Source organism: Anabrus simplex, chromosome 7 (genome assembly GCF_040414725.1).
Source record: "Anabrus simplex isolate iqAnaSimp1 chromosome 7, ASM4041472v1, whole genome shotgun sequence".
NCBI classification, from domain to species: domain Eukaryota; kingdom Metazoa; phylum Arthropoda; class Insecta; order Orthoptera; family Tettigoniidae; genus Anabrus; species Anabrus simplex.
In genome coordinates this window covers 220678246-220705354 of record NC_090271.1, presented here as the reverse complement: position 1 = coordinate 220705354, position 27109 = coordinate 220678246, and the positions used below count along the sequence as shown (strand labels likewise).

The following is a 27109-nucleotide window of genomic DNA, read 5'->3' as shown; positions in this document are numbered from 1 at the left end:
TTGATGACCCAAACAGTACATTAAATTTTGATGGAATTGCACAATTCAAAAATATATCTGAAACTGTACCAAGTTTTCACTATTCAGTAATATTGTCATCAATCAATCTGTACAGGTTGTAGTTGTAGTTCAGAAACATCTTTCTTAGACTGTGTGAGGAAAAAGTATGTTTTTCAATTTAACAGAAACAAGTGACAAATCAATTCACATATAGGGTGTATCAAAACTCAATGGCACAACTTCAGGAATAGATTCCTTGTATAGGAAGAAGAAAAAACCGGCATGACAACATGGGTCCATAAATGCATAATTAGAGTGTTATCGGACCGTTTAGTAATGTTAGTTTATTCCGACACTTCCAAAACTGTTGCACTGTTACACTGAGAACATCTGTAACACCAGCTGGAATTCTATTGACCAGCAACACCATTGCACATGCTAGCTAGAACACAATGGTCATTACCGTTGCACATTTATACGAAATAAGTCTGTAATGCCACCTGGAACACGCTCTGGTCACGTATCAGAAGAAATCCTCAAAGTGACTTCCTCCAGCCTGGATACAGGCCTCCGCTGATTATTGTATTGGTCACTGCACATGATCAGAAATACCCAGTGTAGTGCGTACTGTCTGACGGGGTAGCTCAATCCGCGCACTCTTCCAATTTGTTGGGCTGCATGAATCATTCAACAAATTCTCTCTACAGTTGGTAAAAAATATGTAACAATTATCGCAATGAATACCAAAAGAAGTTTGGGAAAATGAATTATTTCCTCCTTCAAATCTTGAATAAGATCTTAGTTATCTCAAACGAGTCATACAGCGTCATGCAGTTCATGCACCAACTTTCCTGTAAAATAGTGACAAGATTGTTTAAATGGTAATATACGTTGCTCAAGCAAGCAACCTGCTGCATTGTTCCTTCGTTACCGAGGAAGTTGAAGAATTTATGTTTTTGGTTACTGTCTTTGAAGCCACACTCACTGAGGAAACTTCTGATTTCATTTTTCAGTTCAAAGAATCTGGAAAATGTGTGTCCTTTGTTAAGCGAATATACAATGTTTTGAACCAAATATCTGTATGCATAGCACCAAGTTCCTCAAGGTAGATTCTGAGAGGTTTGTGTGTCAACGATAGATGATCTCTCACAAGAAAGATTAACAATACGAGTGAATGTACTCATAACAGCAGACAACTCGCTTCACAATGCTGTGTGGTGAATTACACAGTGGCAAACACAGGATTACTATTTTCATCCCAAATATGATGTACCAGGCCAATCTTATCACCCACCATGCTATGAGCTCCATATGTTGCCACTGACAGCAGATGTTCCCATTTCATATCATACTCTGACATGATATAGATGTTGATTCCCATAGGGAATCTGAAATATTTGTTCCGAATGAGTAAATTTATAATATCAATATAAATGGTCCATTATTGGTATACTCTGACATAACGGCGCATAGTGTCCGATATGTCATCCACATGACTGGATTCAATGACCTTGAAGCCAAGCAATTCTTCTACAAATTGAACACCATTAAAGAAAGAAATGTATACCACAGATGAGCAGGGTCAGTCTTATCTGAAGATTCTTCCAGAGCCACAGGGTACACAGAAGCATCACTCATTTCCTGCTTGAGTTTAGAACAAACATCCATTGACAACAATTCTACCTTGGGCACATTTATAGCAGCATACAGAGGTATACTTTTCATGACTTGAATCATTTTCGCGTCACCTAAAGTATGGCTTCCGATTGAGGTAGCTAAAAAAATTTCAGGAAACTCAATCCTCAAAAATTACAAGTGTTTCATCCCAGTGCAGCATGGGTTCATCAGTTGGACACTGGATTTGTGCTTATCACATGATAGCTTACAGCAATGTTGCTAGTGGCATGATAGCCGGCCAGTGTGTTGGAAAGGTGCGGTATCGAACTGATGAAGCTGGGAAGCAAAAATGACCTCATCCAGTACTGGAAGGAAATGGATCTAGAAGATTGGAACTGATGAGGAGAGAACCTGTTTGAAGACAGCAGTGTATGAAAATGTGGAGATGTCCTTGTCTGTTTCTGTTTGCACACTTGCCTCTTTATCTATAGTTTCCTCTTCCGATACTGACCTATCATTGTGTTTTTCCTATGCTGTATTCCTATTCTTGTTCCTGTCTTGTTCACACAGAGCAGATTTCTATTTTATGCATTTTACATCTTACAAAATGTTACAATATATGGCTCACTTTTACACAATTCACCGATGTTTCACATTCGTTACAGAACTGGATCGGCCCATCAGTTGAAGAAAAAATTGCCATCAACTTCTGGTTTATAATGTTACCTATTCTTTAGCGCTGGCCCCGTGGTGTAGGGGTAGCATGCCTGCCTCTCGCCCGGAGGCCCCGGGTTTGATTCCCAGCCAGGTCAGGGATTTTTCTCTCGACCTGAGGGCTGGTTCGAGGTCCACTCAGCCTACATGATTAGAATTGAGGAGCTATCTGATGGTGAGATGGCGGCCCAGTCTCGAAAACCAAGAATAACGGCCGAGAGGATACATCGTGCTGACCACACGACCCCTCGTAATCTGCAGGCCTTTGGGCTGAGCAGTGGTCGCTGGGCAGGCCAAGGCCCTTTCAAAGGCATTAAGTGCTGTGGGGATTTTTTTTTTGGTTTGGTCTGTTCTTTACCAATGATGAAGTAAGCAGTTAGGCTTGTACATATGAAGAATAAACTACTGAATACTGTCACAGCTCTTGCAGAAATACTAACTCTCAGGACTGACTAATTTTCAAAACAATCAAAACAAGGAAATGGAAAACGTTATGCAACTTGAACAGGTTGTGACTCACTGTATTGCTATATAAACACAGTGCTCGACAGAGTATTCATTCCATATTCAATCTATCGTCATCCTTCGCTTGTTGGGACGCTGCTGCAAGCAAGGCTCTATGGAAAACGCTATTTGCGTGAACTTAGCGCAGGATTTGAAGGGCGGTGTTCGCTTGTGCCACAAATGCAGAAGATCAGTAGTGATTGATTGGATACACTGCTGTTTCTTATGCGAATGGAATAGAAGGAATAGGAAGTCTCACTACATTAAGAAGCAATGGCCTAAACGTAAACCTCTTATTTTAAGCTGTATAACACTCGAAATGTTAAGAGCAATTATTGAGTCAATATTTGAAGACTTAGAAATATTTTGTTTGTGGACTTGTGTGATAATTTCAGTGTTTAGGACTTGTTATTATTACAGCGTACAACTTGAACATGCGTCATTTACTACTTCAAGTGTTTGAATAACAAACGAGACAGTGCTCAAGAATTTATTTTAACAGTGTAAATATTTAACTTCAGATTTCTTTATTTTTTGTGACAAGTGTAAGTCTGATATAGATTTTGATTCCCTTAGGGAACCTCAAATATTTGTCCTGAGTGAGTAAATTCATAATTTCAATATAATTGGTCCATTATTGGAAATCATAATTTTCCAGCTAACTCATTCTTGGTTGCCAGCATTTTTGCCTCAGCATGCCAATTTGGGCTCATCAGTTGGTAACTATTACGCCTACCAAGACGCATGGCTAGTGCTACACTGGTCAATGTATGATAAGAAATGTCTACTATAAAACCGTAGCTCTCCCAGAAGCCACTTACATGCTTGTGAAACCCTGTTCCAAATTAAAAACACAAGAAGAACTTACCAGCTCTTCAAAACTGAAAGAGGAATCATCGGAACCAGGTCGAAGGAGTCTGGAGAATCATTTCCAATGGAACTGTCTATGGAGAGACTGACCCAATCATCAGCACAATGAAGAAGAAAACAATCTGTTATTTCCTTCACATCTTGCAACTGCCAGGAAACAAGATTTTACAACAACTAGTGATGAGAAATCTTGAAAAGAAGAAAGGAAGTCAATGGATCCATGAAATTCAGCAAGATCTGAAAGCAGTTGCACTCAAGATAGCAGATGTATAGTACAAAAATAAAATTAACACCCTTCTTATAACTCACAAATTTTCAGCGGAAATGACACATAGAAGAGTTTTAGAGATTTCAGATGAACTGAAAATATCACAATTGGAACGAATGAAAAAGTACCTGGCAGATCGCAAGAACCAAATGGTACAATCCTCAAAGCGAACGTGGAATGACTCAGATGGTCCAATGTGGCCAATAAAGTTGTTAATAATAATAATAATTTAAGGAAAGACTATGTAAACAACTGATAGGGAATCTGCCACCTGGGCAACTGCCCCAAATGCAGATCAGTAGTGATTGATTGGATACACTGCTGTATCTTATGTGAATGGAACAGAAGGGATAGGAAGTCTCACTACATTAAGAAGCAATGGCCTAAATGTAAATCTCTTATTCCTCCAGGCCACAAAAATTTGTCAAATATCCCATTGGTGAATCCTGAAAAAGTGTACGTTTGGTTACAGCTAAGGTAATTTTGCCTATGTTTGCTATCTCAATGTGTAAAGCCTATTTATCTCTTTCTTAAATTAAACTAACTTCGCAAAATGTGCTTTCTAATTTCCAAAATTACGCAACACACCTTCATTGCCAAAATGGGACTGCCCTGTTCTTGAAGGTCGGTTTGCACCGATATATTCGAAGGGACAGTTGAGTGTCCACCTATAATCTCTCTTTATCTGTGTCATTCCTTGCTTGCCGTTAAAAGGAATAGAAGGAGTTTTAAATAGCCTGTACTATTAAGAATTTTGATAAATTGAGATAGAAATATGTTTTCTCACACGCCCGAATTAAGGTCAGCAGTAAAATGCTAACCTTTCTCTCAGTGCTTCCAGTTCGCTTTCTCATTTGTCATCATCATCTTCTTCTACTTCTTCTTGGCCTTTTTCCAGCTATTTGAGATCGCCATGATATGTGGATTAAGTCTAGTTTCCTGATGTCGATCTTATGTGAAGGGATGTATTCATTATTGTATGCTTCTGTGGTTGTTTGTAGTGTGATGTGTTGTATGTAAACGAGGATGTGTATTAGGATGAACACAAACACCCAGCAACAGGAATTGACCAGCCATGGTTAAAATCCCCGGCCTGGCTGAGAATCAAACCCAAGATCCTATAAACCGAAGGCCACTATGCTGACCATTCAGCCAAGGAGCTGGAATTCTTTCTTCATTCATGAGAGTTAGTATTTCTGCAAGAGCTGTGACAGTATTCAGTAGTTTATTCTTCATATATACAAGCCTGTCTCCTTCATCATTGTTAAAGAACAGGTAACTTTATAAACCAGAAATTGATGGCAATTTTTTTTTTTTTTTTTTTTCAAATGATGGGCCAATCCAGTTCTGTAACAAATATGAAACATCAGTGACTTGTGTAAAAATGAGCCATATTTTGTAAGATGTAAAAGACATGAAATATAAATCTGCTCTGTGTGAACAAAAGCAACTCTGATCTCTACATTTGCAATATGCTAACACCAAAGACACATAATCAAGTACATAGTACTACACTAATTTTGAAGGGATTAAAATTAGAATTTATATTTTGGAAATTATTTAATTTTAAAAGCCATTTTTTCAAGATTCTTAATATCTATGATTATGCCTGTTTTCAATATTGTTGGTGCCTTTTTGCCTGCCTATTTTGCAATTCTTTCAGTGCTTAACGTCCAGTTTCAAATAATTAGGATTGCTAAGTGTTCTGTATTGTACAGAATGTCCCGTATTTGAAGACAGAAAAGCTTGCCACTTATCGATCCCATATGGGAGGGTGAAAATCTTGTATTTGTTGTAACGGTATTTACTCACCTCTCATCCACCAGCAATATTTGTCTAAGGACTCCACCCATGCAGCACGACACAGTATGATACTGCTCTTCTTCCTGCCTGCATTCAGGCTGATCACCAGACTCTCAGCCGGACTTCAGCTGTGTCATCATTTTGACCTACCTCAGCATTTAACTAGTACCAAAACTGTTCTCCAATGTTCCATTGTTTTGTGATTGGTGCAGTGAAGTGATCTCGTACTTTCTCCACCTGCTTATTGTGCTATAAAAGCCATGAATTTCAACCCTGAAATCAGTTGGTGTAATGCTGCTGGTGAAAGGGAGGAGATGCTGTACTTACCACTTGGATTTGGCCAAATGGTAGCATTCCTTGCTGCTAACACAGCTGGCATTTTTGTTTTTGCTAGGAGGTAAGGAAAAGAGTGGTTATATGAATGCTTCCTGCCCATCTTCAGCCTATATGGTCACTGAAGTTTGTCCAGGAATGATCACATCATATTTCTTTCTTCAAGTTAGATTTTCTGTGATGAACTCACATCGTGAAAGTATTCTGAAACTTTTAATATCTGAACCAGACAAATCTTGTAGAACTATTAGTGTAAACCTTTCCTTGATTTTATGTAAATCTGTTGAATCTTTGTGCATTGTCTTAGAAAGTGCAGACAATGTTATTTCTTGAGTGGGGTATTTAGACTTGATCTATATGGAATTAATGACTTAAAATTTTGCTTTTTTGGGGGCATTTTCTCACATTTATAGTTAATGATTATTCCCTTTTTATGGTTGGGAGTGAATTAGGCTATTGAATCTCTTGTAAATTATCTCTTTATTAAGGTTTTCTCTTTTTTGAAATTCAGGAGTTTATGTATTTTGATAGTCTGCCCTTTTTCTCTCTGCTATTTATGTAAGAATCACTTGGTACCTGATATTTATCTTGAGTCATTAATGTTGTATGCATACGCAAAATTTCTCAGACCATTTTTATGGTAGTTTCAATTTTGGAAAGATAGTTAGAAGGCCAGGCTGAGTGGCTCAGACTGTTGAGGCGCTGGCCTTCTGACCCCAACTTGTCAGGTTTGATCCTGACTCAGTCCGGAGGTATTTGAAGGTACTCAATTATGTCAGCCTTGTGTTGGTAGATTTACTGGCATGTAAAGGAACTCCTGCAAGACAAAATTCCGGCATCTCGGCGTCACCGAAAACCATTAAAAGTAGTTAGTGGGACATAAAAACAACAACATTATTATTATTATTATTATTATTATTATTATTATTAGGGTTAGAAACACTTGCACATGTCCTGGGATCCTGTCCTGTCCATATAATGACTGCTGTGCAATCTCGCCATCATGTCATCAGGTCCCTGATTGCCGATTGTCTAAGACTAAAAGGCTACATACGTAACCTATGAGGAGATGCACAGTCTCTCAACTGAAGGGAGCAACAGACAATCAGACATCAATGCCATCGATCCTCCCACATCAGTAGGCTACATAATCGACCTGACTATCTGGTTTGAGACAAATGAAGACAAACCTGAAGAAGTTGACCTTGAAAAAAAAAAGGAATGTATGAAACCACAGTCCCTTGTTACAAAGACAACCACAACCTTGAATATATAAGCATCACTGGCCTCATGATTGGTGCTCAACGGACCTTTTCCCAGCTATTTGAAAATATTTGGACTGTAGTGACCTTCTCCACTCAACTGTGACAGTTCCATTAAAGGTGCCGATAGCCATCTTCAGAAACAACACTTAAAGATGTTAACAACCACTATGTTCTAAAAATTCCCTGTTTCTTGGATAAAACTTTAATAATAAATTAGGGTTAGAAACACTTGCGCATGTCCTGGGATCCTGTCCATTTTTGGTTTCCAGCAACAATAGAAGGTTTAAGTTTAAAATAAAACAATACATTTTCATTGTATAAATAATATAACAGTATATTTATAAATACTTAGAAGTTAATAAACTTCCCCAACATCTTCAGTGTTGTGCTCTACATAAGCGATTTAAGTACAAAATTAACATAATCAACATAATCATCCATAAGACAAAACTAATTAAATAAATCTTAATTCTATTATTCTGTCAATTCTGAATTATCCAAGAATATTGGACAGATTGATTATTATTATTATTATTATTATATATACACTGGTCAACTGTCAAGATTTTCATCATCATCATCATCATCATCATCATCATCATCATCTTCTTCTTCTTCTTCTTCTTCTTCTTCTTCTTCCTGCTCTTTGGTGTGTCCCCTATTCAATCATAAATTAGGTAATTTTTGGTTAAAACTTGTTCAACAATTTTCTCTACTTAAGTTATTAATAAGCGCTATCCACAGATCCCTCTACTTCAGTTGCACACTATCTCTTGATGTATACACTGTGCAATCTCTGCTGTTCTGTGAATGTACTATGAGGCCCAGTTGGCTTCAAATGAGTAATTGTTCATCTTTCTACCTGACAACATCATCATCAATGTCCCACTCCAGTCGCCCGGGTGTAGTTAACAAGCCTCTTCCACTCCTTTCTATCCTTCCACTTTTCCTGGTCCATTACTTCTGCCACATCCAATCCACTTCTCTAATGTCTTTCCAAATCTGATCCATCCACCTTCTTCCCGGTCTTCCAACTGGTCTCTTTCCCTTATTATAACAATACTACCAAATTTGTCATAAGGTAACTGTAACCTTGAACAGGTTAATAACATAAAAATTATTACATTTAGACAAGTAAAATAATTTTAAATAAGAATCAAAGATCAAAACGACAACTAAAGATAAGGATATGGAAGTGGAAGGGCCCTAAGAGGAGTGGGTCGTAGACTGTCATGGACTGGAATTTAAATAAAGAGTAATTATTTCTAAGGAAAAAATTTATTGTAAGTTTAAATTAGAAATTTCAAATAAAATAAAAAATAGACATTACGCACAGCATGGGCCTGAGATGGACAAATTACAAAATAAGGAAGCCTAAGCTAAAAGGATAATAAATTCAATCAATCACTCCTGATCTGCATCTAGGGCAGTCGCCCAGATGGCAGTTCCCCTATTTGTTGTTTTCCTAGCCTTTTCTTAAATGATTGCAAAGAAATTGGAAATTTATTGAACAACTCCCTTGGTAAGTTATTCCAATCCCTAATTCCCCTTCCTATAAATGAATATTTGCCCCCATATGTTTTCTTGAATTCTAACTTTATCTTCATATTGTGATCTTTCCTACTTTTAAAGACGCCACTCAAATTTACTCGTCTACTGACGTCATTCCACGCCATCTCTCCATTGACAGCTCGGAACATACCACTTATAATACCAATATAAATGGTCCTTTATTGGACATTATAAATTTTCCAGCTAAGTCATTCCTGGTTGCCAACGTTTCGCCCCAGTGTGCTAAGTTGGGCTCATCAGTTGGTAAACAGCACACCCACCAAGACTCATGGTGTAGGCTACTTGGAGCCACCAGCAGTGCCAATGCACTATGAGAGACTTTGTCTCATTACCAACAGTTGATGCCTGCCTGGCCATCAGACGATATAGATGTTGATTCCCACAGGGAATTATATAGACGTTGAAACGCTATCAACCAGAAATGAGTTAGCTGGAAAATTTATGATGTCCAATAACAGACCAACTGTATTGGTATTATAAATTGACTCACTCGGAACAAATATTTCAGGTTCCCTATGGGAATCAACATCTTTATCATCTGATAGCCATGCAGGCATCAATTTTTGAAAACGAGACAAAGTCTCTCATAGTGCATTGGCACTACTGGTGGCTCCATGTAGCCTATGCAGTGGTCTCCACGGTATGCACTAGCCATGCATCTTGGTGGGTGTGCTATTTACCAACTGATGACCCCAACTTAGCACACTGGGGCGAAACACTGGCAACCAGGAATGAGTTAGCTGGAAAATTTATAATGTCCAATAACGGACTAATTATATTGGTATTATAAATTTACTCATTCGGAACAAATATTTCAGGTTCCCTATGGGAATCAACATCTTTATCAATGCTGTGTGTGTTATTCGTACTACAGTACACAATATTTCCGGCCTCCAGATTGCCATTCATGATATTCATGTTCCTATACATAGATGCTTATTTACTTAATGTTTAGATACCAGATTTTATATTATTTGCTATACAAAAGCAATGAACTGTACTTGTTTGAAAGCAGAAGTAGTGTTCTTGACAACTAGTGCCTATCACTGATGAATGGGCCATGTTTTCTGTCTGTCGACCCTAAAAATGAGAAAATTGATCAAGGCCGTAAACATGTAAATTGTGATGCAGATTGGTTATTCGAAGGGCAGATGAAGCGAACAAACAAGATTTGAATGGCAGAAATGTTAGGACATAAAATGTAGAATTGATTAATACATAATTTTTGTGAGTGTTCATGTTCTTTGTTAGATATGTTTATACTGAGATATTACAGTGTGAATGATCTCAAATCTTTTATATGTGACTCATTGAAAGAATGCAGTATGTTGGCTACATGAGTTGAAGTGAGGACAATGTGAATTGAACTAAAATAGGAATTTATACTTGTGACTCTTAGAAAGCCTCCACATAACTTTTGTATGTTGGCGTGCTTTCTATGTGTTAGATATCTTAATACTGAGATATTCGTATCTGAAGAAATGATCTCAAATCTTTTAAGTGTAAATGTCAGGGGAATATCGCAGTTACGATATTAAGAACGAGTTTTAATATTTTAAATGTGAGAGGTGTTGAAACATTCTGTGTACCATAGTTACAAGAAAATGTCTGTCCGTAGATAAATGGATATGCCCTCTCATTAATCTTAGTAGGTAGCTACATATATTGTTTGAAGGTGCATGAATACTTGATGTTATTCCAAACCATAACAATACCAAACATTTATTGTGCCGGTATTTAAAGTTAATTTTTACATATGTAACTTTAAAGAATGTTGTCTAGTAAAGGAATACAAATTTATCCAAAATGTGCCAAGAAGTGTTTTACTTCAAAACTGAATACATTGTGGAACACCTTGTAATTTACATGATCTCCTTCACTTCAGACTGAACGTTCTGTTTTCCTTCGTAAGATTACATACTAGATATGTGAAATTGTACCTGTAATGTGAACAAATTAAGCTGGAAACTTGTTCTTTTAACATCCTGTATAAAGGAAATCCACTGCGAAACGTACCAAACTTCAAAGGAATCACGCTGCAAAGCTGAGGGGACACATGCGACCTACACATCCGAGAACGTGCCTCAACAGCCAGGGTGGCACCAAATAGTATAAAGAATCTGAGAAAACTATCTTTGGAAACGGCGATGACCATATTCCGCCTGAAGATCGCACCAATTATAACCTACAGATTAGAGGTGATATAGAAGAACCTAAACAAGAAAAATCTAGAAGACATAGAAAAAGTCAAGGCTTGCTTCCTGAAAAGATTTCTTAGTCTATCCATGTACACACCCCCACGCCTCACCTACATGCTAGCAAAGGAACAGTTCTTCATAAAAGAACTTCACCTAGACCGGCTCCTGCCAGCCACTGAAGCCTACAAAGATCTACTAAGAGAACTCACCAAGAAGAAACAAGAGATATGGCCGGAGTTCTTTGCCATGGATGCGATGATCTACAGGGACTGGACTGAAGCCAGATATGACCTACGACACATCATGACGAGAGTAGCGGTCCGTGGGTTTCACCACCTACTATGCACAACAGAGAAATAGCATAACCCAGAAGACAAGTGCAAGTGCAAGCTACGTGGGTCAAATTGCGACCGATACCATATAATCTCGTGCAAAAACAGAGGAACCGCACTAACAGTCTTCTGTAAGACATAAAACGGACTAAATATAAAAAACACAATTTACTCGATATTACCTCTAGTAACATGATCTTACATCTGTATGTTAATATGTATTGTGATGATGTAACATGCCTGCTTCCTTGATATAAGAACTATATATTTTTTTTTAAATTTTACGTTTTTGCCTGTATTGTAAAATATCGAAAATATGCCATACAACGTTGTTCGGCGGCGTACTTCAATTTTCTACTGCTCATGAAAAAGAGATTTTGTTTCCATACATATTCTGTGTAGTTACATGGCTGTTGTCAGATATGTCCTGTATTCACCTCTTAAAACCATAGCAATCCTAAATACAACAGATCCCAACAGTTGGAAACTACCCAGCTGAGGTGGATGACAAAGTAATATAAAATTACCTCTCAACAGCATCTTTCTATAAGGGGTCGTATGATTTCAATACCACTGACATTCATGGCTTTACATTTACTGTAGAGCAAGGGCACAATTAATTAAGAAGCAAATGAGATATTAAGACATTGGTGTCAAAACAAATACCTCTCAGAAATTAGCTGTACAAGTATTGAAAGATTCAGTTACCACTTTTGAGCCATTTGTACTGAAAATAAATAGAAACTATGCTCATGACTTTCATATAAAACACAACACTTGCATGGTTCTTTTTAAATTCTTTCTTCTACTTCAGTACTTTTTTTTTTTTGCTATTTTGCTTTACGTCGCACCAACACAGATAGGTCTTACGGTGACGATGGAACAGGGAAGGCCTAGGAGTGGGAAGGAAGTGACCGTGGCCTTAATTAAGGTACAGCCCCAGCATTTGCCTGGTGTAAAAATGGGAAACCACGGAAAACCATCTTCAGAGCTGCTGACAGTGGGGTTTGAACCCACTATCTCCCAGATGCAAGCTCACAACTGCGCGACCCTTAAATACACGGCCAACTCGCCCGGTCTACTTCAGTAATAATGGCATATATCTTCATTCTTAAATTTCATTATTTCCTATGATTCTTTGTATACTGTACTTTGTAAAAACCAAAATAATCAGAGAATCTACCTATAAAAGCAGTTTAAAATAAAGGACATCAAATCGAAATCAGTACAAGATTACCATCTACCATTACACAAAGGACTTACTTCTCGATATTTCTGAAGGTAAAGCTTTAACGGCTCCACATAGTTGTCAAAGCCAAGATTAGTCATTGCAAACAGAATATCTTCACCATTTATGGTTTTTCTCTTTTCCATATGACACCGGTCACTTGCTTCACTCGTAATAAAACTGATGAATTCAGATACACATTCTTGAACACATTCTCGAGCATCTTTAGCTATTTTTCCAGGTTCAGGTATTCCTCTCTTCATTATTTTTGCTATATTGGCTATAGGTAAAAAGCGATCCTGTTCTCGCAAAGGAAAGCTAGGTTTGTCACTGCCTCCTTGGTTTGAATCATCTGTATTTTCAGCTGTTAATGCTGCATCCGGATCATCTACAACAGAACAGTATTTAAACATTAGTCCTTCCACACCTAAAAAAATACCTTGCAAAAGGGGTTTTCAAACTTCTGCATCAGGGCTCCCCTCAACTGCCAAAATCTCTATGTGCCACCCCTGTCAAAAGTGAAATATGTCAACAAAAAATACATATGTACCTAAAAAAGGGACTATCATTATGGTAAAATATGTTTTATTTAATAATCATAAATAGAAATATGTCATTAATACAGATGACGTAAACCTTTTTAATGTTATTAACCAGTGTCAATTCAGTGTGATAAGTAAATTATTCATGTTAAATGTGAGAAATACAGGCAGAGAGAAAAAAAATTAAAACTGGCATATTTCAATGTTCAGCAAAAGTCAATGGGATGTACAAGCTTATTTGGAATTAAAACTATTTACTGAATCTCGGCACATATTTTGAAATGGCACGATCCATCTCTTTGGAGATTTATTCTTGACTTGATCATAGCCATGGCTGAAAATCCGGTTTCACACAGATAGGAAGTTGCAAAAGGAAGCAGGACTCATAAGGCCTTCTTACTTAACTCCAGATGAAAAAAATCCACAACCTGTTTCCAGTCATTTGACCGGGTCAGGAATAGAATGAATGAAGCCCCCATCCAGCGGGAGGATATGAATTGTGCAGGCTGCCGAAGCCTGTCGCACTCCTCTGGGACAATGATTAATGACTGACAGATGAAATGATATTATATTGGAGAGTGTTGCGGGAATGAAAGATGACAGGGGACACTGTGGAGTACCCGGAGAAAAACCTGTTCCCACCTCCGCTTTGTCCAGCACAAATCTCTCATGGAGTGACCGGGATTTGAATCACAGAACCCAGTGGTGAGAGGCCGGCGTGCTGCCACCTGAGCCACGGAGGCTATGTAGTAGTAGTAGTAATAATAATAATAATAATAATAATAATAATCTTATTTGCTTTATGTCCCACTAACTACTTTTATGGTTTTCGAAGAAGACGAGGTGCTGGAATTCAGTCCCACAGGAGCTTTTTTTTTTTTACGTGCCAGTAAATCTACCAACGAGGTTGACATATTTGAGCACCTTCAAATGCCATTGGACTGCACCAGGATCAAACCTGTCAAGTTAGGGCCAGAAAGCCACCACCTCAACCGTCTGAGCCACTCAGCCCGGCGATACTCATTCTTCAAGGAGGCCAAAATTCAGGCAATGCTGCCAATAAAAGCAAGTCTTAAATGTGCTGTCTGAAGAAAGACCAATAAGCTGTTCCCCTTCTGCAATGGTGAAATTTGGTGAAGGTCGGCATTGAATAGAATCCTGATCCAGTTGTGCTGTGTGTCCTGTGGAAAGTACTTTTCAAAGTGGACATGAAGTTGTTTCCAGTACTCCACAAACACAGATCTGATTTCTTCATTTAGCTCTTCTCCTGTTTCTTCTAACAAGTTGTTTAGTGTAGAAAAGCAGTCACCAATATTCCCATCTTCAACAATCCTCTTCCAAAGTAGCAACTTGCTTTTGACAACTGAAGAATGTGTGCATCATTCCCTTGTAAAGACATATTCAAAACATTTAGTTTTTCTGAAGAAAGGCACAATCTATGAAATTTTCATCAGCATGGGGATGGTTTTCAACTATAAGATAAAAGTACCAGTACAGTTCCTGTCTTAGTTAAAAAACACAGGAAATGACATTGCTGCAGGACAACCAATGTGAATTAAATCGAGAAGAGAGTTTCCATCTATTCAATACTTTATTTGCCCTGCATTTACATGGGACTAACACATTATATTACTTTAGTTAGGACATATTTCATCTTGTACATAAGACATTTTCATCTAATAATTCATTTTAAATTGACATAGACAATAGATCCTATAAATGAGGCTCTTTAAAAAGTCACCTAAAAACATTTAAGTCACTGGCGTTTGCTTATGGTTTGCAATATCTCTTCTTCTTCTTCTTTTTCTTCTAATTCAAAAAGTTCTTATAGCTGTCACAGATGTAAAATTGTGTGTTAGGATCTATATTTAAGTTTTGTTATCTTAACCCGCCATCGGTATCGTTGTTAGGTAGCCCCTAACAAAAACATTCCTTATTAAGAAAAGTTTTTTGCTTTAAGACTCACACTTTTCAAACTCCAGGTATTCTCAAATGAGTTTATGAGTCACATGTTTTCCTTCGTTACGCGATGATTCACGCACACGTGTCACGTGGAGGAGTGGGGGAAGTGCGTTCTGTCTGGAGTGTTAGTCCGCGCCTCGCTACGATACCGGTCGCGTCACAGGCAGTGTTAGGCACATTCTAGCCTCGATACCTTTGGCGTCACAATTTTTGCGCATTCCGTGCTGGTGTACTGTTTTAGTAAACAGTATCACAGTGGAATTATAATGTCTAATAGGCCTAGTGAATCTGTTATTTTGAGCTGGATTGAAGAATCTTGCCCTGGAAATCGTAAAGCCACATCTGTAGAGACGTGCTTTAGTCGATGTTCTGTCAACTGGTCTCAGAATTTCCATAAAAAATATCTTTGGACAAGAACTTCCCGTCAGAAATGCGACACCAGCAGCCCCAGATAAGTATTGCTAACAATTCTCACTTCTCCATTTTTACAAGTATCTAATTGAACACTTTGTAAAACTTGCTTATAATCATTACCAAAAAAAGCTATGGTGTTTACTGTATATATTTTCAGACGTTTCCGGGCGGAAATCAAGATGTGCCTACTCCCAGTTCGAAAAAAACGATTTACGTCAGCTTGCTGTGATGCGTGCAAACGCTCAACGTGCAAAGAGCACACTGGACTAACAAAAGTAGTATGAAGTGAATGCTTTTCGCAAGAAGTTGAAAGAAATTAGTGAACAGGACAATGATACAAAATAATGTGGTCTACAAATCATGTTAACATTTGTTTTGTACTGTAATGTATTTGTAATGCCAAGGATTTTTGTTATTTTTCATAATATTTAGTAATAGTTATGTAAATTTATATAAATAGTTAACATAAAACCAGTCTGTTAAAACAAAATTATAATTACCTTCTAAAAGAACGAAAACAGTGTACGAGTCGAAATTGTAGTAGCAAATATTTAGGTAATAAACAATTGTGGATATATACAAATATGTAAGTATATATACTAAATAACCAAATACTAGTATAATTTATTCAAACTGCCGAGAAGAGCTCGTATAAGAACTAAAATCATATACCAAGCCGATGTTAGGGAGCCCCTATACACGCTACCTCTCGCGTAAGTGCGGACAATGATACCGATGGCGGGTTAAAGGACGTTCTAGTGGCTGGGAAAACACCTCTGAACAAGAGCTAAAGGGACCAGAGGGGAGGTCAGTGCTTAATATACTTCAACATTCCACAACACAATAACAAGGTTTCTTCTTGCATGAAAACAAAACTATTATCTTTTTTTTCTTCTTCTCGTTTTAGACTCCATATTTATTAACATCTTATTGGCAGATAAGAAGCAAAACGCCAACCATGGTTGAGAGGAGTTTCCCCAGCTACTATGACGTCCTTTAAGATATTGGAATAAGTAACAGTAGCACAATCATTAAGAGGTTTTTAAGATTAAACACAGAACATAACACAAAATTTTACGACAGCTGTGACAACTATAAGAACTTTTTAAGCTGGAAGAAAAAAAGAAGAGGCAAATTGATTTACGTCGCACCGACGCAGATAGGTCTTATGGCGATGATGGGATAGGAAAGGGCTAGGAGTGGGAAGGAAGCGACCGTGGCCTAATTAAGGTACAGCCCCAGCATCTGCCTGGTGTGAAAACGGGAAAACATGGAAAACTATCTTCAGGGCTGCCGACAGTGGGGTTCGAACCAACTATCTTCCGAATACAAGCTCACAACTGCATGACCCTAACCATACATTGCAAACCATAAGCAAACACCAGTGACTTAATGTTTTTAAATGACATTTAAAGAGTGTTATTTACACGATCTATTGTCTAAGTCAATTTTAAACAAATTACTATCTGAAGACATCTTATATGCAAGATGAAACATGTCCTAACTAAAGCAATAGACTGTAATGTGTTAGTTCTATGTAAATGCAAGGCAAATAAAGTATTGAATAGGTGGAAACACTCTGAATTTAATTTGATTGGATTTTTAAGAGCACATAAAATAAAAAAGTAAAAGGAACATGGAGAGTTATAGTGAGCAAAAGGCTGCGAATAGTTGACTTTACATAAAAACAATATATATACAATTCTCCACCTTATCAATACGAGTTTATTTTACATTACAAATATTCAAGACTAGTTTCGACCCCTATGGGGTCATCCTCAGTTGACAATTGTAAATTGTTCATAAAAACATCACATAGTAAAAGTTAGACTAGTTTAGGCTGATCATTAATGTTTGGTGTGTCTAGTACATGACTAGTGTGCATTGTTCATAAAGACACATATTACCTTACTGCTACTACTATCCAATTTTAAGTTATATAGTATGGAACACAGATATGTTTGTGTAACTCAACAGTGACAAGTTCAGATATTTACAGAATTGGCTGTTGATTAGTCACATGATATAATAGAACACAGGCTTGAACATTTTTGATTTAAGTATCAGTGCAATATCTTGCTTTTGTACATACTAGAAGCTAAATTCATTTTGTAAAGTCATTACATACTGATTGAAACTTAGTGTGAGGTTAAAATTGAATAAAAATATATGCTAATGTGGACATTAAAATATTGTTAAAATGGGCATATAATCAAAAACAGTGGTATGTATGCCACACATGTCTAGTATAAAAACTCATTACACTGGTGCTGTTAGTGTGCAGTACAGCATATACACTGATTTGGAATAAATGGATTTGTATATATATCGTTCCAACAAAGTGGATCCATAAAAATATAAGATGTATAGGTAATTAGTATTATAATGATCCACTGCAAATTAGGTAATGCTGTTGTTTATCTGAAGATCTATTGGCAGCTACAGATGTTAAAGTTATTAAAAATGTTAATGGAGCATGTTTTCTTCCGTAGACGCGATGTTTAAGATTGGTGGCATTAGTCAAATATGATGAAAGTTATGCGTCTTGGTGCGTTCTGGAAGCTGGTATGTTATGAGAAACCAAGGTGGAGTGTGTAAAGTGCTGGAGCCGTGCGTTCTTAGTAGCTGCCTGTGCGAATAGTTGATGCGTTAACTCAATCACTTTCTGCAAAGATCTTTCAAATTATTTTCACTTCTTTTATCCATTTTGATATGTATTGAAGTCACAACAACGAAAATATCAAGTGAGCCTTTTGAACATGTGGATTAATAGTCGGTTGTAGTCAACCATTAGCCTACTGCTAGGAACAAACCCAAACCAAGAACATATGCAACAGAACGATTCTAACCTCCATTTGTATCAGCTGACTAAAGAACTAATATTATTAGTGAAGATATTTTAGTAGTCATGTGTAAATCTTTATGAAACAGAATTTGGTTAACTAATAATTATTTTTATGAGTTCTAATATTATTAGTTAGTTTTATGAAACAGGGCCCAGGGGATACCGTGGCTGTAATTCTACCGCCCCCACCAACAGGGGTAGTAAACAAAGATTTTGGTAGTCCATCTCAACAGAGATTTTTAAGAGCACATGAAATTGAAAAGTAAAAGGAACAAGGAGAGTTATAGTGTGAAAAAGGCTGTGAATAGTTGACGCTTTAACTCAAGCACTTTCCGCAAAGAAATTTTCTTCTCACATTATTTTCACTTCTTTTATCCATTTTCATATGTATTGAAGTCAAAACAACGAAAATATCAAGTGAGCCTTTTGAACATGTGGATTAATAGTCGGTTGTAGTCAAGCATTAGCCTACTGCTAGGAACAAACCCAAACCAAGAACATATGCAACAAACCGATTCTAACCTCCATTTGTATCAGCTGACTAATGAACTAATATTATTAGTGAAGATATTTTATTAGTCATGTGTAAATCTTTATGAAACAGAATTTGGTTAACTAATAATTATTTTCACGAGTTCTAATGCCTACAATATCCTCTCCAATAGATAATCTGCAAGACTCTGGGAATCGCTGCTCATCAACAACCATTTGCCTGGTATAAAAATGGGAAACCACGGAAAACCATCTTCAGGATTGCCGACAGCGGGGTTCCAACCCAGTATCTCCAGAATGCAAGCTGACAGCTACACGACCCATACCGGGCGGCCACTTGCTCGGTGAAGAACACTCTGAAGTTATTTTTTGTCATTTATCCCTCAATTACACAAGATTGTTAATTTTTATTTAACGTCTATGCAGAACACTTCAATAATATGTCTCAGTTTTAATAAAACTTTTGAGTCATGAAAATTGCGAAGGTTTAGTAATGCGCCGTTCCTGCGTCCAGAACGGGTCGCGAAGAAATCCAGACTAGCTCATTACCGATTAATTTCCAATTTCGTTCTGAGGTCGTAGATTCGCAGATATTATTAGACAGTTGTATTCGGCGGCTGATTTCTTTTCAATAAAGTCGATGGACGCCTCCACCGCGCCGATTAATCATTCTCACGTTGTATAATTCACAATACTTAACCTAAGGTAGACTATATTAATATCCGCTTATACTAGTATAATATAAAATGCCAATAATTTTTTATTATTCTCATTTATTATAATAGAAAATCTAGTAAAGAAAAGAAAATGAAGTATCTTTGGAAAGATAATGCCTATCTTCAGTTAAATGAGTTAATTATGTTGAATTAATTCATCAAAGATCTTTGATTGTCAAAAAAAAATTTACAATTATGTACATTGAAAAGTAGAAGATAAGTATGAAATTATTTTGCGAATTCTGTTCCTATAAATTAAAATCACATCTCTGATTCATTTTTTTAAATAAATGAATGAGATACTATTCCTTGTTGTAAAATTTACAGATCTATCTGGAAAAATTACTAAGCATCAATCCGTTGCCTTGAACTAAATATTATAATCTTAAATATTTATGTCCTCACATTTCCATAATATCAATAATATTGAGGATATTAATCACATCAGTAATATTGGTGATATCAAGTCTCAAGTATATTGAATCTCAAGTATATCAAGGATAAGGATAATTTATCATTCTGGAACTGCTTTTTATGGACACGTCAGGAAAAAGATAAGCAATAAGTCATTTACTACATGGGCACTCTTCAAAGTTATCATCTATCATCATACCAATAGCTCATGTGGATATCATCCCTCTCATAAATTCTATAAGTTAGGTCAACTCTATAAATGTGGCACATGAAACATGACAACAGGTCATTAATAACTTACAACACCTCACTCATCACTATTTATGAAAATAGGTATTGTATATCATTCATTAAGACTCTAACAACCATTACCTTTAGCAATTACATGTGATTAACCTTGCCAAGAGCATAAATGTGATAAGTGCAATGTATTTCTATTTATTAAGTAATCATGACTATGGCTGAAATATGGGTTAATGTTGGTTAATATTCTACTCAACTTTCCTTATATGGATTTATCTTGACGACTTATACGTGCATACATTCTATATGTGAGCTATACAAATCATATTCAATGTTGGACATGGAATATCTAAAAATTATCATTCATCATGGAATTAAATATATTATTAACCTTAAATTGCATCAACCCTCCTATTATAACCACTGCAATAAATCATTCTCTTCTTTATCGACAAACTAATCATCATCCTCCAGTGCGAACCATGTGACCTTGCCGCGGTGGGGAGGCTTGCGTGTCCCAATGAAGCAGATAGCCGAGCCGCAGGTGCAACCATATCAGATGGGTATCTGTTGAGAGACCAGACTAAGGAATGGTTCATCGAAAGGGGGGTAGCAGCCTTTCGGAAGTTGCAAGGGCGGCAGTCTAGATGATTGACTGATATGGCCTTGTAATAACACTCAACATGGCTTAGCTGTGTTGATACTGCTACACGGCTGAAAGCAACGGGAAACTACAGCCGTAACTAACTCCCGAGGACATGCAGCTCTCTCTGTATGAACGATGTATTGATGATGGCTTCCTCCCGGGTAAAATATTCCGGAGGTAAACTAGTCCTCCATTCGGATCTCCAGGTAGGGACTACACGAGAGGGGCCGATCATCAGGAAGATGGATACTGACATTCTGCGATTCGGAGTGTGGAATGTTAGAAGTTTGAATCGTTGTGGTACGTTAGAGAATCTGAAAAGAGAGATGGATAGACTAAAGTTAGATGTAGTTGGTATAAGTGAAGTATGTTGGCAGGAAGAACAGGAATTTTGGTCAGGCGACTACCGAATTATCCACACAAAATCAAATAGGGGTAATGCAGGACTTGGTTAATAATGAATAAGAAAATAGGGCAGCGGGTAAGCTACTACGACTAGCATAGTGAAAGAATTATTGTCGTCAAGATAGACACCAAACCAATGCCCACCACAACAGTGCAGGTCTATATGCCTACTAGTTCAGCGGATGATGGGGAAATCGAAAGAATAGGCCTATATGAAGAGATAAAAGATTTAATACAATATGTAAAAGGTGACGAGAATCGAATTGTGATGGGAGACTGGAATGCAGTGGTAGGCCAAGGAAGAGAAGGTAATACAGTAGGAGAATACGGATTGGGACAAAGGAACGAAAGAGGAAGTCGGCTGGTTGAATTCTGCACTGATCATAATTTAGTCCTTGCCAAACTTGGTTCAAACACCATAAATGAATAGAAAGGAATAGTGGATAGTCATGAAAAATGAAGTCAGTAGGGCTGCTGAAGAAATGTTAGGAAGGAAGAAAAGATCAACTAAGAATCAGTGGATAACTCAGGAGATACTAGACCTGATTGATGAACGATGAAAAATCAAGAATGCTAGAAATGAAGAGGGCAGAAAAGAATACAGGCGATTAAAGAATCAAGTGGATAAAAAGTGCAAGGTAGCTAAGGACGAGACCTGGACACACGGGAAGGTATCAAATAGACTTCATTATGATTCGGCAGAGATTCAGAAACCAGGTGTTGGATTGCAAAACTTTCCCAGGAGCAGACGTGGACTCTGACCACAACTTGTTAGTCATGAAATGCCATCTGAAGTTGAAGAAATTGAAGAAAGGAGAGAATGCAAAAAGATGGGATTTAAACAAGTTGAAGGAAAAGAGTGTGAGGGATTGTTTCAAGGAACATGTTGCATAAGGACTAAATGAAAAACAATAGAGGAATAGTGGATAGTCATGAAAAATGAAGTCAGTAGGGCTGCTGAAGAAATGTTAGGAAGGAAGAAAAGATCAACTAAGAATCAGTGGATAACTCAGGAGATACTAGACCTGATTGATGAACGATGAAAAATCAAGAATGCTAGAAATGAAGAGGGCAGAAAAGAATACAGGCGATTAAAGAATCAAGTGGATAAAAAGTGCAAGGTAGCTAAGGAAGAATGGCTGAAGGAGAAGTGCCAGGATGTCGAAGATTGTATGGTCCTAGGAAAGGTAGATGCTGCATACAGGAAAATCAAGGAAACCTTTCGAGAAAGGAAATCTAGGTGTATGAATATTAAGAGCTCAGATGGAAAGCCACTTCTAGGGAAAGAAGGTAAAGATCTAGATAATTTGGTTCTGGAACAAGAAGAGGCTGTTGATGCTGATGAAATGGGAGACCTAATTTTGAGGTCAGAGTTTGAGAGAGCTGTGAGTAATCTAAATAGGAACAAGGCACCAGGAATTGATGACATTCCCTCTGAATTACTGACTGCCTTAGGAGAAACCAGCATGGCAAGGTTATTCCATTTAGTGTGTAAGATGTACGAGACAGGAGAAGTCCCATCCGATTTTCGGCAGAATGTTGTTATACCTATTCCCAAGAAAGCCGGTGCTGACAGATGTGAAAACTACCGCACCATTCATTTAGTATCATGCCTGCAAAATTTTAACATGTATTATTTACAGAAGAATGGAAAAACAAGTTGAAGCCGAGTTGGGAGAAGACCAATTTGGCTTCAGAAGAAATGTAGGAACACGTGAAGCAATCCTGACCTTACGTCTGATCTTAGAGTAACGAATCAAGGACACGCCCACGTACATGGCATTTATGGATCTAGAAAAGGCATTCGATAATGTTGATTGGACCAAGCTATTTAAGATTCTGAAGGTGATTGGGATCAGATACCGAGAACGAAGAATTATCTACAATCTGTATAAAAATCAGTCTGCAGTGATAAGAATCGAGGGCTTTGAAAAAGAAGAAGCAATCCAGAAAGGAGTGAGGCAAGGCTGCAGTTTGTCTCCCCTCCTTTTCAATGTTTACACAGAACAGGCAGTAAAGGAAATCAAAGAGGAATTTGGAAAGGGAATCACAATCCAAGGAGAGGAAATCAAAACCTTGAGATTTGCTGATGATATTGTTATTTTATCTGAGACTGCAGAGGATGTCGAGAAGCTGCTGAATGGTATGGACGAAGTCTTGGGTAAGGAGTACAAGATGAAAATAAGTAAGTCCAAAACAAAAGTAATGGAGTGCAGTCGAACGAAGGCAGGTGATGCAGGAAATATTAGATTAGGATATGAAGCCTAAAAGGAAGTGGATGAATATTGTTACTTGGGTAGTAAAATAACTAATGATGGCAGAAGTAAGGAGGACATAAGATGTAGACTAGCACAAGCAAGGGAGAGCTTTCTTAAGAAAAGAAATTTGCTCACTTCAAACATTGATATAAGAATTAGAAAGATGTTTTTGAAGACTTTCGTGTGGAGCGTGGCATTGTATGGATGTGAAACATGGACGATAACTAGCTCAGAAAGAAAGAGAATAGAAGCTTTTGAAATGTGGTGTTACAGAAGAATGCTGAAGGTGAGATGGATAGATCGAATCATAAATGAAATACTGAATCGAATTGGAGAGAGGAGATTGATTTGGCTAAATTTGATGAGATGAAGAGATGGAATGATAGGACACATCTTAAGATACCCAGGACTTGTTCAGTTGGTTTTTGAAGGAAGTGTAGGTGTTAAGAATGGTAGGGGTAGACCAAAATATGAATATGACAAACAGATTAGAGCAGATGTAGGATGCAATAGTTACGTAGAAATGAAAGGGTTAGCACAGGATAGGGTGGCGTTGAGGGCTGCATCAAACCAGTCTATGGACTGATGACTCAAACAACAACAACAAGAACAATAATCATTATTATTCATATTCACTCATTCTTCATATATATATCATCTCCTTCATATCTCATTATCATATTTCTTCTTTCATATCAACTACGTTCGGGTACACGTTAACTTGCCGCACAGAATTCCATAACCCTCATCTATTTGCTTGAATATTCCATTTCTTCTTAATTCACTTCTGTTTCATTTCATATCATTCATATATCTCCTTATAATCCAACTATAACCTACATATGGCACTGTACTACCTCTATTTTATAAAATATCAACCCTAACTTACTCATTACATTAACCATTACGTCGACATAACTCTTATAATTCACATACGCTAACCTCTTTTCTGTGTTGGAAAACATTACGAACGCATTTACAGGTTATAAGATCATTCACATCCTAGCCAAAGATTTGTTATATCATTTAGATGACTACCTATCATCCCTTTACATTGTCAAATGTATATGTTATTTCACGAAAGTCCACTATTTATGAGCTAATTTGAAGATTTCGCTGCCTCACTATTTATGCACCACATAAGAAAAACAACATTTTATTCAAATGAATTTAATCTACTTACTGCATTGACATATATGACTTATCTTTTTCCCTCCGCTCCAATGACGTTGGAATTAGATTTACTGGTACATCTATGACTTAGATTCGGCTGCTACATCCTCCTGGTCTCTGGGATGCTGTGGGACAGGTCATGCTTCCCCCTCCGTCGTCTCAGGCAAGTCTTCTTCGGACATCGGGCCATGGTCTTCTTAGCTCATATTGATAGGCATTTCTTGTGCAAATGTAACAAAAATACATACAGACAGAGTCAGTTTCGGCATCTTAGGAACTTCACTGACTTCTAACATTAATATTTGTGACAAATGTGACATTTCTTTAAGTTTCAACTCTGATTTTTCTTGTAGATTACCAATACGTCTGCCTAAAATTCAATTATCTGTTATGATTTCTATTTTATACATTGATGCTACTAATTGTTGTGACTTAAATAGTTCTTTCTGGTCAGCTATGAATGTTATCTGCTGCTGTTCAGGATTTGTGACGTAATCTTTCCCGCAATCTCCTTATCAATATGCCACTTTAATTTATTTGCCTTTATTTTGCGTGTTTCGGCATAGTATTCTGTATTTTAGGTCTTCTTTTTCCAAATATTGTATTGATTTTCTTCAAATCTCAATAGGCTGCTTGTATTATACGATTAGATTACCACGATCGGTACCTTGCTTCTTTCAGTTTGCAGTCTTTTTACGAGATGTAGTAGTAATAATGATATAACAATCCTAGGCTTTACTTTATTTTTCTCACCGCCGCCTTGATATTTTTTGTTTTGGTTACGCTATATATATCTCTTTCACGATACTGATGACTGAATTTATGTGCCGTATCTATTTGTCTTGTGGCAACTGCGTCCATTTTAGTTCCAAAGTGTCAATTTATGACAGTGAACTGACACAGTAACAATGCCATACTTATTAATTAGGGAAATTCACACAATGTGCATACATGGTACAGACAATACATGGCTAGATGACTCTAGCACAGAACATAGTCAATGATTTGGTCCTTTGCTTGCAAAACATCACATGGTATCTGTCACATAGCCCACCACAGCACTTGCACACACATTCTTGTCCTGGAGAATGGAGACCTACTTTCTGGCATAATAAGGGGTGAAAACCATGTACTGCAAACCGAGTCGTCACATGTCTGAGGTTGTAGTTCGGTTGTTTCCAATCTTGTATGATCATGGCGTCGGTGGCATAGAACTCTTCCCAGATTCTTCCCTCTTTGATGTAAGTTCCATCATGATATAATTGTAGGTGGGTGTGGCTGGAAGTAGAAATTTTAGCCTCATTTCCTCTAAGTAAAATGGTTCCCTTGCCAATATGTACACCAAGCGAGATGGAGTGTACCTGGAGACACATAAAGCTTTCTTTAGAAATTATGCTTTAACTTTTTCTATGCTTGACAGTTGATCTTTTGTTAGGTAAGGCCAGATGTTTTTTATTCCATAGGTGATGATAGGTGAAACCTTGACGTTAAACAATTTTACTGCAGTTTTTAATAACAATTTTCTCAGGTGTTTTATGCTACTTGTGCTTCTAAAGGCTGTGCTCTGACCTTAACATGATAAGAAAATTTGTTACCACCTGTTTGCATGATTACTCCCAGATATTTTGCATGTGATACCGTTGCTAGAAGAACTGTTCTATGGAAGAATGTTGTATGTTTCCCACCTCTTCTGAATGTCATAATCACTGTCTTTTCTTTATTAATACATAGCTCGTTGTTCTCCGCACAGTCTGCCAACTGATCGAAAGAGGTTTGCAAATCTTCAATCGATGTTGAGGTCATTGCAAAGTCATCTGCAAAAATATATATTTTAACTTTCTCTGAATGTATCTCCTTTATTACATCTGCTGTGGCCACTGTATATAAAAGAAAACTAAGTGGATCACCTTGTAACACCCCTATGGTTTGCTTTATGGTTCTTGATCGGGAGATTCCATCATCTATCACTATATAGTTTTCGCTTAGTATGCTTCTTATAATGGAGCATTTGGGATTATCTTGGCCAAGTAAATTTTCCAGTTCAGTTATGATGATGTCTCTACTGATGGTACCAATATAAATGGTCTGTTATTGGACATTATCAATTTTCCAGCTAATGCATTCCTGGTTGCCAGCGTTTTGTCCCCGTGTGCTAGGTTGGGCTCATCAGTTGGTACCTAGCACACCTACCAAGATGCATGGCTAGTGCATACCGTGGAGGCCACTGCATAGGCTACTTGGAGCCACTGGCAGTGCCAATGCACTATGAGAGTGTCTCATTACCAACAAATTTCG

The 27109-nt window shown here is 37.4% G+C and overlaps 1 protein-coding gene across 2 annotated transcripts in view; it reads right to left on the bottom strand.

Annotated features, from left to right (window-relative positions):
- The window catches only part of LOC136877481 (nuclear transcription factor Y subunit beta), a 46076-nt gene that overhangs the window by 13181 nt on the left and 5786 nt on the right, over nt 1-27109 (bottom strand). The window contains exons 2-3 of one of the 2 annotated variants that reach the window (XM_067151569.2): nt 12740-13092; nt 3704-3852 (exon numbers count right to left, since the gene is read on the bottom strand). In XM_067151569.2, the coding sequence (XP_067007670.2) occupies nt 3704-3852; nt 12740-13092 (502 nt within the window). The remainder of the gene's footprint in view (nt 1-3703; nt 3853-12739; nt 13093-27109) is intronic. The other variant, XM_067151570.2, reaches the window with a different exon arrangement.